The following is a 16,298-nucleotide window of genomic DNA, read 5'->3' as shown; positions in this document are numbered from 1 at the left end:
GATACATTATATTTACTTGTAGATCTCATAGCTCGTTTGCTCAGCAGATCCTCGAAGAACCAGTTTCTTCCAAGGTAAAGACTTCTCTGGGGTTCTGTTTTATGAAGCATCTGTATTAAGGCTGGGCCTTGGCGTGGCAGGCCATGGGGTGAGGGTCAGTGACGAGGGCACATCCCCCTCACGGGAAGCAGCTGAGCCTGAGGAGGGACATTTGCAGCTGCGGCCCTTAAAGGTTTGACGAGGGGCCCCATTGTCACCCGGCTCTCTGAAAGAGCAGTGCTAGCAGCCTGCCTTGAACCGGCTCTGAAGAAGCTGTGAGAGGAGCAGACACAGAAAGCGAGAAGTGTGAGGCTCTTCACAGCCCCCCGGCAAGTCCTCAGAAGAAAAGGTGAGTGTGAATTCTCTGGTTTTACTGTTTTTATTGGTAAGAATATGGTAAGCGGCGGCCCTGCTGGCAGAGGGGTGAGGAGCCGCAACCCCTTGCTCTGGTGACGGGGTCTGCTGGGCGTGCTGCTCTCTGGATGCCGTCTGTGCCGTCTGGGGCCCTAGGAGACAAGGAGCCAGGTTGTACCGCAGGGGATGTTACGGCAGTCTGGGGCAGGAGGGGCTGCCTTGAGTGCCGGAGCCCTCACAGGGGACGCTCCCCGGTTGGGTGAGAGGAGAGCCGTTCCGAGAGTCGGGAGTGGTGTGGCTGGGCCTGGGGGCTGTTCTCTAGCCCAGGGGCTCTGCAGCAGCAAAGCCCTGTCTTCCGTGGATCCCTGTAGGACTGTGGTTTGCCGGTGTCTTGCGTAGCGCAATGCAGCAGCCTCTCGAGTTGGTCATGTTTGTCTGAGGGAGGGTTATTGTAGGAAAGGGGTTCTTGCGTGTTGTCCTGAGCCGGTCGCGTCCTTTGGCTGTTTGAGGAAGGGACGATGATGATGTGCTGGAAGTGCTGGGTAAGGAACTGGAATCACTTCGTTGTCACAACCATTTGGTTACTGACTGAGTATCGTTGGCTTGCCCACTTCACGTGCTCTGCTTGGCAAGATTCAGCTGTGGCTTAGCAGGCTGCAAGTCAAAGCTTTAAACCTTTCAAAGCATGTTGAAACTTTGCACTAATAAAGCAGCAGTAATTATTTCAGATTCTTTAACCTATGCAGGCTGCTGGCTTTGTTCACCCAGGTGGTGGTGGTTTCCTTGCTCTGGGTCTCACTGTCTTGACAAGCGACTGTATCCAAAGGGTTTTTTTTTTATTGCACCTTGCTTGTGCTAAGAAAACGCTGATTGAACTTCCTTAAAATGCAGAAGTGGTGCAAATTACAATGCAGGTCTCAGGAGGGCTGTTAAACCCAGGTTCTACTAACAAGTTCAAAAGTAAGGTTTAAGAGAAGTTTTATTATAGAACACCTATGTGCTGTTAGGGCTCAGAAACTGGTTTGTGTTTTTTAACGGCTAAGCTGAGGATCAAATGGCCAAGAAGTTAAAAAAAAAAATGCATATTTATATGAAAAGTATCTCAAAGTTTCTGTTTATTAATAAGGTGGTGCTAAACAGATATGAAACAGTGGGTGGATTTGACTGTCCTCTGCTTCTGGTGGGACTGTGCCAAAGCGGTGACCTGCCCAGCCCAAGGACCCCCATCTACACGTGGCTGTGACGAAGCTGTGACTGCGGAGGCGTAAATCAGACGGAGGTTTCTGCTTGTTTCAGGAAATGCGGTCTCATGCTGGTAGGCAGCAGTCACAAAAACTTCGATGCCCGGCTTACTGGCACTGTCTTGGGGAAGGTATGTTGGAAGCCTTCAGAGGGACAGGCTGAGTAGGAGCTGATCTGTGAAAACACCCAAAGCCCAGCCAGGACTTCTTGTAAGTTGTCTGTAAATCAAGGTGGGAGGTAGTAGGCGAAGTTAAACTGGGTTCTTCAAGCAAACTTGGATTTTACTCTAGGTGGCATCTTTCTAGAGCTGCCTCCGCTGCTTTCTGCAGGCCGTAGTGACTCTTGCTCTGTGGCATGTGGATGGGGTGTGCTGTGGTTGCTCTAAAAGACTTGGAGGAGTTGAGCTGCGTGTGTGCCCCTCCGTTTCCGAGTGGGAGCTGCATTTAAGTAGAATTCTGCTATTTGTACAGAAAACGTGTGTATTCAGTCAAACTGTTCTTTTTCAGGTTTTTCCGTGTACATTTTATGATTTCTGGCAGCTTTTTGGATTCCGCTCCCTGTCTGTTGCTCTTTGAACAGCAAAGTGGAAAAAAGCCCTCAGATACTAAAAGAAGTGAGAGGTGTGCTTTTTTTTTATTTTTTTAACGAGTCTAGTCCAACCGCATTTTCCTCTGTCTGTGCTTTCCATCAGTCAAGCTGGGTTAAAATTCCAGCTAGAGTGAGGGCTGGTTGAACGCAATCCAGCAACAAAGCCGGGACGCGTGTCTTTCCGCAGCCAGCAGCGCTCTAAAAACGCCACGCGAGATAGGAGCTGAGGAGAGCGAGTTCTGCATCTTCAGATTTTAGGATTGGGTTGGTTCTGAGCTGAAGTTTCCCTCTGACTCGAGCACGTTCCTGGTCTCTCTGTGCCTGGATCCCCTGCAGATGGGGCTGCGAATGCCTGGAGGAGCCCGGTGCACTGCGAAGGGCAGCGCAGGCGCGTGGCCGCAGGCAGAGCCAGCTCGGCTGTCCGCGCTGCCTCCTTCCCTGGGCAGGGGACAGGTCTTTACACAACCCAGTGACCCCACACGTTAGCATCTCAGGCTCTGTTTTAAACCTTCCGAGGTCGGTTTATGGCCTTGTTTCACTGCTTCCCGGATCGCTGGTCTGCCACCTTGCTGCAGATTCACTCTCCCCTCATCTCCTGTGCCCGAGCGAGCTTGTTTCCCTGCAGTGATGGAGCACCGCGGCTAATTGGAGGGAAATGGGAAGGCCACGCCGAGCTGAGCAGCTCTCCGCAGGTGGTGGGTAGATGTGACCTAGTTGTCAGTGGAATCGTCCTGCTTGCCTGGAGACCCGTGAGCTGTTTTGACAGCTGGAGCGAGCTGACCTCTGCGGGGTATCCGGGAGGAAGTAAAGCCGGTGGAGCTGAGGAGCTTCCCCGCTGCTGTGAGCTGGCTGTGCTTTAGGAGGGGTCTTGCCTCCCGCAGCTGCACCTGGGAGAAGCGAGCTGTCCGGGGAGCGAAGGTTGGTGGACTGGGTAAGGGCAAGGCGTAGAAGGGGCAGGAGGAAGTTACGTCTTTTCCATCTGGACATTGGGATATTCCCTTGGGAGTTGTTTTTTTTGCTTCCACAGCTGGGTTTGTTTGACTGTGTCACTCCCTGTGTAGTCTCTGAATCACGAGCCTGTCTCTTGGTAGGGGCCCGAAACTACAATGCGCCTCGTGGTGTGCATTTCCTAAGGCCGCTGTCTGTTAGCAGGCGTGTGAAGGCTGAAGGTGGAGAGAGGTGGTGAGGGACACAGGTGGTCTTCTCCTGCCCGAGCTAAACATGGAGACAGGGGCGTTGGGTGCAATCCGGTGCTCCGTCCAGTAAGCACGTATGTGAGGCACTGGGCTGTGACTGCCCTGGGAGTGAGGGTAGCAGTGCGGCTGAGCAGCTGTGAACTGGCCCGCTCGTTTTCTAGTTACAAGCCATAGGAAAATGGGGCCGGGTGTTGCTGCTAGCAAGGCTTTCTTCCCTGCTGTGCTGTGATTTTTTTTCATCATAGGACAGAAGCCTTTCCTGCTGCCTCTCTTTTGCTCGAGTAAATAGCGCCGAGTGCAATATTCTGGTTTTTTTGCCGTGGATTAATGGATACCTTATGCTCAAAACCCCTCGTTGGGGAGCAAGATCTCCTTCTGAGTCCTCTTCTCCGCCGCAAGCAGTGGCAGCAGCAGCCTCTGCCCCTGTTCCTCGAGGGAGCCGCCGCTCTCCTCTTCCTCCCTCGTGCGTCTCCTCGGTGCTCTCGTCACGGCAGGTGCAGGCAGCGACGTCTGGTTGCTTGGGCAGCATTTGGTGAGGCCAAAGGGCGAGGTAGTGGCGGCGCTGCGTCAGCCGGCGCTTGCCTGCTGTGCGGAGGCTTGTTACAAAGAAAAAAGTTTTTATTTTAGGCTGAAGGCCATCGAGCATGTTCAGGCAGATGTGCGAGCTCTGTTTATTTCCTGCACTCCATGAGATGACGTCATTATGGCCAGCGAAGTTTTGTGCTTCCCCCAAGCTGGGCAACCTCTGCTACGTTACTTTCTGGGATGCCAAGGGCAGCACTGTGTGAAACAGAGGCAGTGTGCAACTACTTTGATAAGAAATTTCTATTTAATTTACTTAAAGTGCTCCAAAGTGAATCTTTGCTGTTTGCATTCCATGATTCTTGCGAACAAGTCGCTGTTTGTACTGGTGGGTTTCCAAGCGTGCTGGTGTAACGGCACAATGCAAGAGAAGGCACCCCCATGCGTTGTTCCCAGCAGACTCCTCTCAGATCACATAAATTGATCGCGAAGAAATGCTTGTGACGGTAATTGGTGGTAGAACTGGGTTTCACGTCTGGCTACACCAGAGCGATACGCTGCACGGTTCCCCTTGTTCAGGTGCGTGGCGGGAAATCAAGGAAAGACACAATTGCAGAGAGAGTCTGAGCGGCCAAGCGCGGGTCCTGGCTGTGTTAATGGTTTCCTCCGATGTGTGCTCAGCGTCCGAGGAAAGTGTTGGAGTCCTGTGGAGGTAGCGCCAGATTCAGAGTTACAGCTCAGCCATTATCCCCAGACTCGGCAGGGCTCTGCAAGATTTACAGGGTAAGCAGGGAAGGGGGAAAAAAGTAGTTGTGGGTCAAATTCTTGGCTCTTAAATCTGTATACTTGTTACCTCGTGGATAAATAAATGCTGTTCTTCCTCCTGTGCTGCGTGCCTGACTTTGTGTGGCTGTTGGAGTGTTCTTAAATGCTCTGACATGAATCCTGGTGCTGCCACAGCACAGCACCAGCCAGAGCCGGTTTAGGTTTAGCCTGTCGGTTCCGAGGTGAAAGGAAGCGCCACCTGCTTGTTCACATTCTATTTGTTAGCTTTTTGGCAGGGACTGAGTCAGATGTTGTTTAACTTCTGAGGGCTGCGTGAATACCTCCCGGGTAGCAGTTGCTTTAACCCTCGCTGTCTCTCTGCTGCAGAGAAGAATCCTAGAACTGGGGTTTTTCTCAGACGCTGCCATCCGCTGCTTTTCCATGAAAAGCAGGTAAGCTTACCTCAGCTAGGGACGGTGCACGTAGAACTTACTGCTTCAAAAAATGTTTGAGCCTAGGAAGGGGAGATGAATGCCTCTTCCATCCCTTGTTTTACAGCATAAAATTAGGTGTATATACCAAAACACAACTGAGGTGCTAAAACTGCAATGGCCTTTTCCACAAAAGGGTCTTTAAATATGGGTTTTCTCGTTGTTAGAAGGGCAGAATAAATAACAGCAGCTGTGTATTTTAAAATTACGTTGTTAATAAAATCCTGGTACATTTACATAAATGACAACATTAATGTACAATTAACAAAGCATTGTAATATTACAGCAACGAAAGAGGACCTACATATTTGTACAGAGAGCTAGAGCAGCTACCTGAAAATACTTTCCAAGATAAAGCCTTTTGTGGTACTTTTCCAGGCAGATCAGTGACGATTTTGAATTTTGAAGCACCTGTATTGCTTTCTGAGAATAAATAGATGTGTACCTGAAGCACAGATGGGAGCGTGCCCTGGCTGACTCGGCTGTCAGCTGGCTGAGCCTAGGCTGGCCCTTCTCGCAAGCCTCTTGTGTAAATGCTTTAGGAATGAGGATGGATTTTGATGGATTTGTTGGGAGGGGCTGTAGCTTGTTCTTTTTCCCTTCACCTCCCTAAACTATGTCTGTGTCATGCTTTGGAGCTTGGGCCCTGCTGAGCCTCCTTCTCCCGGTGTGTTTAATGGCAGCATTAACTGTTGAATTTCTAAGCAGTAGTTGTCCACTGAAAAGGTGGCTGCCTCCTCCTTCACACCCCTGTAAGGAATGAAAGCATCTCAGTGAGTGCTTTTGGTGGGTGCTAACAAAGATCAGCGGGGAATAGCCAGAGGTCTTTCCTTAAAGCTATCGGTAAGAGCAGGGTCTGTGTTTCTACACAACTAACTGCCTCCCTATGGTTGGGATTATTTAAAACTAAAAAACACCCCCCCACACACGCAAAAACACAGGTTCAGACTCAAAACTGTAGCTTGAGCGGTCTCCTTTTAGTTCTCCTAAGTCAGCTAGAAGGCAGCCTAGGAGGAGTCCCTTCGGACCAGAAACATCAGAAACAAAGGGAAGACGTGACTCTGGGGCACTCGAGTTGAGGCACCGTGTCTAGGTGCAGCCGCCCAAGCGCTGGACCGCAGCCTCGAGGAGCCGGGCAGGCAGAGGGAGCGGGCCTGTGCAGGCATCGTTCTGCAGATGGAGCGGTGGAAGCAGAGACCGGAGGTCAGGGGGAGAACCAGCCATCGGGCTCTGTGTTCCTCAGGGTCTTGGGGAGACTTTTATTGCTGTTTCTGCTATTGGGCAGCTTTTTGGCGTAGTGCTAGCTCCTGCTCCACCTGGGTCTTTTAGAAAGCAGCTTTTATGGTGTCTGGCCGCACAGGTAACATTCACAAACAGGTTTTTAAGGTGAAAGCGATTGGGACTATCAAACCTTTATAGTGAAAGGGTAGACAGTCTTCCCCCCCCCCGCCCCCCCGATCCAGATTAACAACTAGCACAGTGAAACCGTATTTAAAAAAAGAAAATGCAAACCCCTCCCAATTTTTCCTCTCCCTGCTCCAGCTCATTTCTTCACATTAGGTTTAAAGAGTGAGTAATTTCAGAGTTAGTATTAGTTTCTACTCAGCTTTGAACATCTACAAAATCTCTCTCTCTCAAGGTGCAAACAGTTTGGGGGAAAATTTATGTCAGAGTCTCTTGCCCTGTACAGACATTGGTGTTTATTACTGTAGTGAATAGTTTGTGTACACCGGCCTTTGCGCTGAGCCAGCTGACTCGCTGAACGGGCAGTGGTCCATGGGATCGGAAAACTCCTGTGCAGCCTTTTTACAAGTAGAACATCTATGCGTAGGAACTAGGTGGCCATTACGGTGCCTAGACAGACCCTTAAGACTACGCATAGGTGCTGGGGCTGGGTACATCGCCTCCCTTCCCCACAGCCCTGCGTTGTGCTTGGTGAAACGGCAGCGTCGATCTTCTCTTCGGTTTGGGTTCTTGGCTTGCGTCCTCGGTTCTCGTTTTGCGCTGTGACAGTGTTTCTGTGACAGTAGTAGCACAGAGAGGCCAGCTCCCCCTCGGCCGGCGAGACGGGGCTCAGCACCCGAGCCCGGGGGGGGTTCTGTTGCAGGGGACTTTCAGCAAGATCTGGAAGGCAAACAGGAAAGCCACAGCTTTGCCTGGCGACGTGGACCCGTGCTGCTGCCGCTGCCCTGTGCCCGCTTCACACCCTGGAGGTGACGTAGACAGAGTGCAGGCGGCCGGCCAGGGCTGTCTGCAAGTCCCGCAGAGGGTCCAGGCCTTGCACTTTGCTGTTCCTGCTGTAGATCAGCTGTCTGAACGAGTCCTGCTCCAGGAGAGAGCTCATGTGTTTGAGGAAGAAGCCTTCACAAAAAGACGCCAGTTCAGGTGCGTTGTGAATCTGCAGGAGAGAGGAAGATCGATCAGCCTTTTCTGTCTGTCACAGCCCCAAAGGACGTGCCCGAGCCTCTTCTCGTTTCTAATGCTTTTCCCTTCGATGTTTTCTAAGCCAGAAAAAGGACGGTAGTGACAGCGAAAAAGCACTGAAGGTAGGACCACCAATGGCTGATAATTTCTGTTGGTGCTTTTTGCAGGCACCGGTGTGAGAAGGGAGGCATTCAAGCTTTTGTTAAGTCTCGTCCCCTTCCAGGAGCAGAGCAGCTGGCCGATGGCGCGGCCAGGATACCTGTCCGGCTGCGCAGGCGGGGGGATCGTGTGCCGCAGCACAAAGCGCTGCGCTGCCAGATGGTGCGCACAGCAATGAGCATACGGTTCATCGGACGCGAGCCCAGCTCCTAGAAAAGGAGCTGAGCCCAGGAAAAGGGGGGTGTTACGCTTCTGAAAGGCGTCGGGCACATTTCTGGCTGTGATCTGGTTCCCTCTGCTTCAGAACCAGTGGGGGAAGCTCAGTCAGTAGCCGGAGAACAATGAAACTCCAGCGCAGTGTTAAGGAGCACTCCGCATGCACACCCCCGTTTCTGGGAACTCTGTGCAAATGGTAATTTAAGGAAGAGTACTAGGGGCCAGGAGGGAATGCTCTCTTGCCCCTCTCTAGCACTGCACACTGTTAAATTTTAGGTCCTGAAGAAACCAGCCTGAATTCCATGGGGAAAAAAAAAAAGGCCCAGTGTGAGAGTTGGGAATTGCCAAGGATCAGTGCGACACTACGCCCAGAGCAAACAGGCGCGTCGTTATCGAACATGCACATCGTTATCAAACACCCACGTCCTTATCAGCCCTTTGTGGTCTTTCTGCTTGTCTTTAAGGGACCTGACCCCGCAGCCTTCCAGGAGCGGCAGAGTCTTCTTCCACTATTTAACTGATAACCTGGATTATTCGCTAGAGAGGCGAGCTCCATGTCACACAACAGAGTATGTGCTAGTTCTGGCGCTGGAAAGAACGCGCTTTAGCAGTAGGAGTGGTAGGGAAGGGTTTACTTCTTAGCTGCTGTGCTATGAGCAACAGCCCCTGCTGCTCCCAGGATTTGCATCTCGCAGGCTCTGCCGGACGATGCTGCTGTGTCGGCCTGCTAAGACACCTCTCGCCTGCTCTTTAGGGATCTCGCATCGATTTCATACGAGATTGCTTTAGACAAGAAAACGCACGGGGGCTGCGTAGGACTTTACAGACTGGAACGTCAATACGTCTGACTCGTGGTTCTGGTCGGGGTAGAGTTACCAGCATAGTGGGTGCCCACTCTGTGCCTGGTGTGTGTAGTTACCAAGGTGAGACTGCAGACAGCATGCGTGCCGTTCCGTTGTGATTCTCAAATAAGGCAGCCTGGCACATACCTTTGCGTATTTATAGATGTGAACAGAGTTCTCCACGCTGATCGTCTGGGCACAGAGGATCTCACAGTGTCGCTGGAGGCCGTCCAGTTGAAACAGGCTGGCAGCGGACAACAGCTATGGGGACAAGAGAGAAGTTACTTGAGATCATGAGCCCTGAAGGGCTTTTAGGGAAGGGAAAGGGCAGAACTGATGATTTCCTCTCTGAACGGTCTCTGACTCCCTGTTTTATGGCTGAGTCCCCATGAAGGAGCAGAAAGGCCGCTCCATCCCTAGCTAAAGCGACAGATTTCCCCTCTTGCTCCTCCTGCAGGAAGCGCATTTACGGTACCTTCTGTCACCATGACCTACGAGCTCTGGGCTGCTCAAAGCGCCCTTCCCTCTCCTCAAAAAAAAAAAAAGAGTTGTGTGTAGTCTTTAGCTGCAAGTTTTACCAGACTGCTTGTGACTGAGCAGCGTTATTGTAAAAGTTACAAAATATTTGTAACGGGGAATTGCGCTGTACCGTCAGCTGCTCTGCAGAAGCTCAGCTCGAACTCGGTCATTCCTCTGCCATCTCCAGCCCCTTGGTGGCTGGCCTGCGGCGGGCACCAGAGCGGCTGAAGCAGCTGTGCCTTTTCTGTGCCCCACCACAAGTACAGCAGCCCCGCTGCCCCCCGGCACAGAGACGCCGTGGGGCAAAGGGGGCTTCCACCCAACTCTGGGTACCAAAAGCACGGTAGTGATTTCCTTCCTTTTATGTCATAAAACATAACTGATAGTGCTTCTTTCCAAGCAGCTGTGTGTTTTGAAACTCTAAGCTCATTTCGCAGTGTTAGGTGTACTCCTGGACTGGAAGCTTGCTGTTAGCTCCTGGATTTTGCCTTTCGAGCTCTGTTTATGCCCCAGCACGCTTGGTGAGACTTAGAAGAAAACATTCTCACCTCTAAGATATCAGTGGTGGGAATTTCCATAGATTCTGTTCCTCCGTAGTATAAATACTGCATCAGCATCTGAAACGGGAAGAAGGCCGGGCGTGAAGCTGTTACCGCTGAAGGCACAAGAGGCCGTGGACGGCTGAGCAGACGGGAATCGCGCGCTATGCTGGCTGTTGGCTTTTTTCTGGTGTCGCAAATCTGCTGCTTTCTAATACTCTTTTCTTCCTTGGGCTCTGAGAAGGGCCCTGTTGAGGATTTTAGGCTGAGGGTGACCCCGTCTCTGAGCAACGCGAGTGTCCTTGTACAACGGTTCCTTGGATCCGGTTCTGTAAAGCCTTGCAGAGCGACCAGGGAAACTGCCCGCCAGGAGCATCTGTGTCTGGGGGCCCCCCCAGCCACTGCCTCCCCACCGAGCTTCTAATCAGCTTCCAGCCCCCCCTCGGGGCCGGAGGAAAAGGCTAATTGTTTGCAGGGAGAGCAAGAGGCAGCTTCTGCTGTTTGATCTCTGTGCACACCCCCAGCTAAACCCGTACTGTCTTATCTGGGAAGGGCTAGGTTGGGTTTTGGGAAGAGAAGCCGTCCCCGTGTCCTGGGTGCTGGAGGAGCAGGTGTGGGCACTGCATGCTGTGCTTACCATTTCTAACAGCAGCGGCAACAAAACTAAGCTGCTACTTTTAAAATTGTCTTATTTGTGTAACGGAATCACAGCTTTCCAGCAGAGCCCCAGCAGAACCCAGCAGATCTCTGGTGGCTCAGCATTCCCTGTGCGCCGTAACTGAGAGATTGCTGCAGAATGCCATCATCTCCTTAACGTGTCTGATTTTATTTACCATCAAATTGTTGAATTCCATGAAGTATTTCAGTGTTTTAATTCTTTTAGATTTGTTACTCCCTCCAGTGAAGCGGAAGTTTTGTCTTTAGAAGCCTTTTGATGTAAAAATGTTGCTAAGGAGGCTTGTTTCAATGTACTCAGTTACATCTCCTTTTTTCTGTCATGGCCTGAGCTGCAAAATTTGGCTGTTGTCTCTCCAACCCAAAACCTGTGTAGCCCCTTTCAAGTAGAACAGAGATGCTCTTAGGGTCACCTCGCTTCCCTCTCCATGAGATGCCAGTGCTGCTGAGCAACAGCTTTGCTGATTCGTTTGCTTATGAAAAGAGGAAAAGGAACAGCCTCGGCCCTGTAGCGAGACAGTTACGCAGCCCATTCTGCACGTCGGATTTCCCTGTTCTGTGCCTGCCTTCCAAATCTGAAATGCAGATCCGGAAAGCTGGAGTAACTTCACTATCACGTTTCACTGCCTTGTTTTTTTTCCCCGGGTGTGTGTGAAGTAACCCACTTTCTCCCATCATGAATGAACCTCCCTGAAGTCCATTAAATACGGAAAGGTCATAAAAGCAGAGTGCAATTCTGAGCCTCTCTTGAAGGGGCCACTGTTGATTTCCGATCCCCTGATTTGAATTAATATGAAGCCTGGCAGTCTACCTGCTGTGAAGAAGTTTACGTTTTGCTTAGCACAGTATGAAAATGATGCCTTAAAAAGTACAAAAACGGTGTCTTAATAGTGTAAAAGCACTTTTGGTGGAGACCAGTTTCTCCTGCTTTACGGAGGAGTCAGCTGCCCAGTCAGAAAGTGAGAATAGAGGCTGGAGGTTTCTGGTTTAAGGTTGGTCCTAGCCGAAATGTTTTGACAAAGATCTGAATACTCCTGAAATACAGGTGTGTTGGAATGAACTCCATCCCTACTTGTAGATTACCCGTGATACGAAGCCTTGGCCCTCTTAGATTCCAAGGATGTGAGAAGACAAAAAGAATAAAGAAAGGTAGAGTAAGCTGTGTACCTTGAAAATATTGTATTTCATATCGCTGATTTCCACAGTCTTGCTGCCGTGGCTGTCGTGTTCTGTTTTATTGGTCATCAGCGTCTTAAACCTGAGAATGGTTTTAACAGATCTCTGTGTTAGTGCTTCACACGCTCATTAACTACTGACAAACAGCCTAAGCAAGGGGAAAAGAAAGATCCTTCCTTGGTCTTGTTTGCAAGTTTGAAACATTTCTTTCAATTCAATGTGATCAGTTTAGAACTTCAGGGACAACTTCACCTGTAAATTGCGTGGGTCTGATCCAGTCCCACCCCATAACAGTTGCCAAACGCTGTTACTGTGCCAGTAACAGAGGAAGAAATGAGTAACTACAAGCGGCCCAGGTCAGGGGTGAGGCTTCCAGGAAATCTGGAGCAAGCGCAGCTCTAGCTAGCAAACTCCGAGGGGGGAACGGGCAGGCAGCGGGTGGCTGGATGTGGAGGCTCCAGCTACTGCACGGGTTTTAGGGATAATTACAGGATAGCTTATGTCAGTACAGCTCTGGGAATCTCTGACACTCACTAGGAGGGGCTAGAAAAAATCATCTTTACTCTCCTACCATTCTTAACACTAGCAAAAAAGGTGTGGCTTGGTCTTGCAAGCCAGAATTATGGTCTGTAGCCATGTTCTTAGCACTGTGCTGTGGGTGAGTGAGAGCTAATCACACAAGTGTGAGACTGGAGGGCCAAACCTGCCTCTAACAATCTGTCCTCAGCTGTGGAAAGCGACTCACCTGTTAGATGCTGTGACCAGCAGGACTTTGTGTGCATAAAACAGCTTTCCTTCTACTAAGAAAGTTACGTCAGACATTTCTTTATTGTTTAGAAAGTGAGGATCTGTTAGGGTAAGGAGAAAGAAAGAGCATGAATATTTTTTGAAACTGTGGATGCTTTTAAAAAAGAAATTAAAGAATCACAAGAACTTTGCTGTTGAGGTGAGCGTCTTACCTAGCCGAGCGGGCAGTGTCTTTCGTATTTCAGGAATGCTGGGTATCGGACTGCTGCCGTAGCAGTGGGTGAAGATGGAGGCAAGCTGCTGATTGATGGAATCGTTCTGCAAGGAGGAGGGAACAGGTATCGTCAGTCGGCACTTTGTACTGAGCAGGCTTCAAACACGCTGCGTAACCGTTCACTCGAAGCTTGCAGCAGCTGCGCCCTACACAAATAACCTCCAAACAGAGGGACGGGCACCTGATCTGAACAAGCACACTCTGACAGAATGCTCTCAGCAACCGTTCATGGGCCAGCCTCTGTCAAGGGAAAAAGAGTCCGTCAGCAAAAGCTCATCCTTCCGCTTGCCCACAAGCGTGTCCTCGGCAGGGTTTGATCAATACTGTCAGTTCACTGTCAGATACCAAGTTCTGGTTCCTAGTTCGCAACTGGTTTAGTTAGCCTGTTGTATCCCTTGCTTTTAATTCAAAGGACAGTTACAACGTACGTTGTAGTGACCAGCTATGGAAGTGTCAAGAGCTGTATGTACTGCACTGGCCCAGGCTGCCCAGGGAGGTTGTGGAGTCTCCTTCTCTGGAGATATTCAAGCCCCACCTGGACAACGTCCTCTACAGCCTGCTCTGGGTGACCCTGCTTCGGCAGGAGGGTTGGACTAGATGACCCACAGAGGTCCCTTCCAACCCCCACCATTCTGTGATTCTATGCTCAGCCTCCCCTGCCCCCGTCGGAAGGCGGGCATCCCCCTCCGAATGTGAAGGGCTGCAGCCCCTCAGAGGAGAACACGGCAGAGAGCAGGTGACCTGATCTGCAGAATGGGACAGCTAAACTGTATAGCGTGGGTCGAACGCCTCCTAGATAGGCCTGGAAAAGCAAGGAAAAAACAGTCACAGGCAACCTTTAAATAAAAGAAAAAAGTAGTAGGAGGAAAATGTCGCTGAACAAAAGTGTCGTTCAGGAAACTCCCAGAAGATACTGCTGAGGGAACCTGGGCTGCCCCGTACCGCGCTGAAGGTTCTTCCGCTTGCACTGGCACAGCTTCAGAAGCCAGCTGCTGATCAGGGCCTCAGCAGAGTAGCTTTCGCTTCTATTGAAATGAACGTCTTTGCTGTGAGGACTGCTCTTGTGGGCTGTATGTGAGTTTAGGTGAATGCTCTCAGGGCCGTTTTCACACCGTAACTCATTAGGGACTTTGCGCAGGCATTCACTTGCTCTTGTTGTGCGCTACTTTGTACAGCGGCAAAACCCAAACACTTGACTTTGATACTGTTAACAAAACTGATAATTACTTTGCTGGTTTTGAGGACCTCAAACATGAGCTGCAAGCCTTCATTAACCAGTTCTTCGTTATAGTCCTCTTCCTTAATGGTGACGAATTCCCGTAAGAGGGTCTGCACGACTGAGTAACGAGACTGGTAGAAGGTTGTCCGTAGCGACTCGATCCACACATGGAGCTTCCACGGGACTCCTGTAGCCACAGCAAAAAGCACAGTGAAAGAGGATTTCCTGAAGTACCTGTGAGGAGACTGTCCTGCTGCTAGTACCAACACTTAGCAGCGCTGAAGTCGATCTTTACGTACATCCTAACAGGAGATACATTTTTTGTCTTTACATACATCCTAACAGCAGATACACTTTTTTGTCTTGATATTAAAGATGACTGAACTGGGTCATCAAGAGATTAGGTGACTTATCTACAAAGGATTGGTACCAGCACTGCAAGTTGGAACTACCTGCTGATCGTTAAGGACCCGAGACTCCCTGTTGTGTATTTAGCTTCATGATTAGTCAGAAATCCAAAATAAATCTAATCTGGACTTCTAAGAAAACCTAACCCTACACGAACGTGGTGTGTGAGGTCTTTTCTCTTGGTTAGCTGTAACAGTCTAGACACACAAGCTTCTAATCTTCTCTTTCCTACCTTTAGATCAAATCTGTTCTTTCACCTTAAACCATTTAATCTCTGATGTTACCTTTGTTTTTGAGACCAGCCTCTTTAACACTGAATTTCTCCAATCAGTGGGAATTTGAAAAAATTTGTGAGAAGCCTTAAACACTTACTTATTTAAATTAGGCAGCTGGTTCCCATAAGCTTGGGATGGCTTTGCAGTTGGGGTTACAGATTCTTCTCCAAGTGAAAGGGGCTGAGGAAGAAGCTTTTCACACCTTAAATGTGCACAGTGCTTAAAATACACAGCTTACCAAGTGCCCTGAGCTCCATGGTGATGTCGACGTAGCCGTGCTCGGCGCTGTAATACATGGCCTCCTGCAGAGCCTTCATTCGTGTTTTACAGAGGCGGACTTGCCCCTCGCTGGAGCTGCCCTGGCTGGAGGTGTCACTCTCCACTCCCTCGGCTAAAATCTCCTCCAGCGAGAGGACGTCTCCCTTCAGCTGCTGGGGCTGGGTCAGGAGCTTGCGCAGGACATTCCTGAGGATGAAGAAGAGAGATCACTTATTAATTAATGAGATAGCAACAAATCAGACAGGACTATGGTGGTTTGGGGGTTGGGGGGCATCTGGCTTCGTAAATAATAATTTCCTTCCCAAAGCCAGACAGCTGGCAGAGATGGAGCAGCATTTAACACACTCATCCTTCCCTATCCCGCACGCTAGAAATGGATGCCCTGGTAGCAAGGGCAGAAGAATGGAATATGCTCCCATACCTTAGTGGTAGCAGGGCCTACTTTGGAGTTTTGGGGCAAGCTGGGTTTTATCACAGTCTATACTTCGGCATAGAAGCATGTTTCCTCCTGCCAGCCCCGAGTGTGGTAACACCTTAAGCTCTGAAGTAAGATTTACTTTAACAGAGAGCATCTGTCAGGGCCCTTGCTGTTTCCCCAGATGCCCATCTTCAAGCACTGTTACGTTTTTTAGTCAGACTCGCTTCCTGATACAGTAAATAACAACCATAAAATTGATCTGCATCACTAAATCCAGGGAGCATTTTTTTGGTTTGGACTTTCACCCAGCAGTTGCAAGGAAGAGGCTTTCTCGTTTGCGTCCGGCCGCTGTAGAGCGCTTGCATCGCTGGTGTCCCTGCAGACAGCTGGAGCCATCTGCAACAGACGTTCCCCTTCCCAGCGAGTCCACCCCAGCACTCGGCCGCGATGCTGAATTGCCACTAGCTGGTGCTCTCTTTGCACCCGCACCGCTCCGTATGACTAAAAAAATGTTAATTTAGGATCACCCTGCCCTATCCGATTGGAGAACGAGCCCTGAATTTCACAGTCTGCACCGTGAGATGTTGCAGAAGGTCGTGGGAGGGGAACAGAAGTGGGAACAGAACAGCATTTGTGTAGCTTTACACTGTAAATAACTGCATTAGGCTGTTCCAGCTTTGCAGAGTTTGGGCTTGGGGTATTTTCCCTGGTGTATCCAGATGTGCGATGTACCTGGAGGTGCAGTTCTGGCACCACTGTAAAGCACAGCTGTGTCCAAGCAAGGCAGCTGCTACTTAACGTGCTACTGGAAGGGCGAGCTGTGCCGCTCTAAGACCCTCTGGGTACCTCTCAGCCCAGCTACACAGGCGGTTTCAGGGCTGTTTTAATTGGCTTCTTATGCTAGTATTTTTTTCTGGAAATGGATGGATTT

General features: G+C 50.2%; 1 protein-coding gene across 10 annotated transcripts in view; it reads right to left on the bottom strand.

Annotated features, from left to right (window-relative positions):
* Nucleotides 1-6,655: 6,655 nt before the first annotated feature.
* Nucleotides 6,656-16,298, bottom strand: part of ABTB2 (ankyrin repeat and BTB domain containing 2) — a 155,381-nt gene continuing 145,738 nt past the window's right edge. For all 10 annotated transcript variants that reach the window (XM_075427501.1, XM_075427507.1, XM_075427506.1 and 7 more), the window contains 8 exons: nt 14,909-15,135; nt 13,996-14,174; nt 12,707-12,812; nt 12,493-12,595; nt 11,739-11,829; nt 9,906-9,974; nt 8,986-9,099; nt 6,656-7,595 (listed from right to left, as the gene is read on the bottom strand). In XM_075427501.1, coding sequence (XP_075283616.1) covers nt 7,398-7,595; nt 8,986-9,099; nt 9,906-9,974; nt 11,739-11,829; nt 12,493-12,595; nt 12,707-12,812; nt 13,996-14,174; nt 14,909-15,135 — 1,087 coding nt within the window. In that variant the 3' untranslated portion in view covers nt 6,656-7,397. The remainder of the gene's footprint in view (nt 7,596-8,985; nt 9,100-9,905; nt 9,975-11,738; nt 11,830-12,492; nt 12,596-12,706; nt 12,813-13,995; nt 14,175-14,908; nt 15,136-16,298) is intronic.

Source organism: Opisthocomus hoazin, chromosome 7, assembly GCF_030867145.1.
Source record: "Opisthocomus hoazin isolate bOpiHoa1 chromosome 7, bOpiHoa1.hap1, whole genome shotgun sequence".
In the NCBI taxonomy this organism is placed as follows: domain Eukaryota; kingdom Metazoa; phylum Chordata; class Aves; order Opisthocomiformes; family Opisthocomidae; genus Opisthocomus; species Opisthocomus hoazin.
The sequence above is the reverse complement of the archived record's forward strand: the minus strand, read 5'-3'. Positions and strand labels throughout refer to the sequence as shown.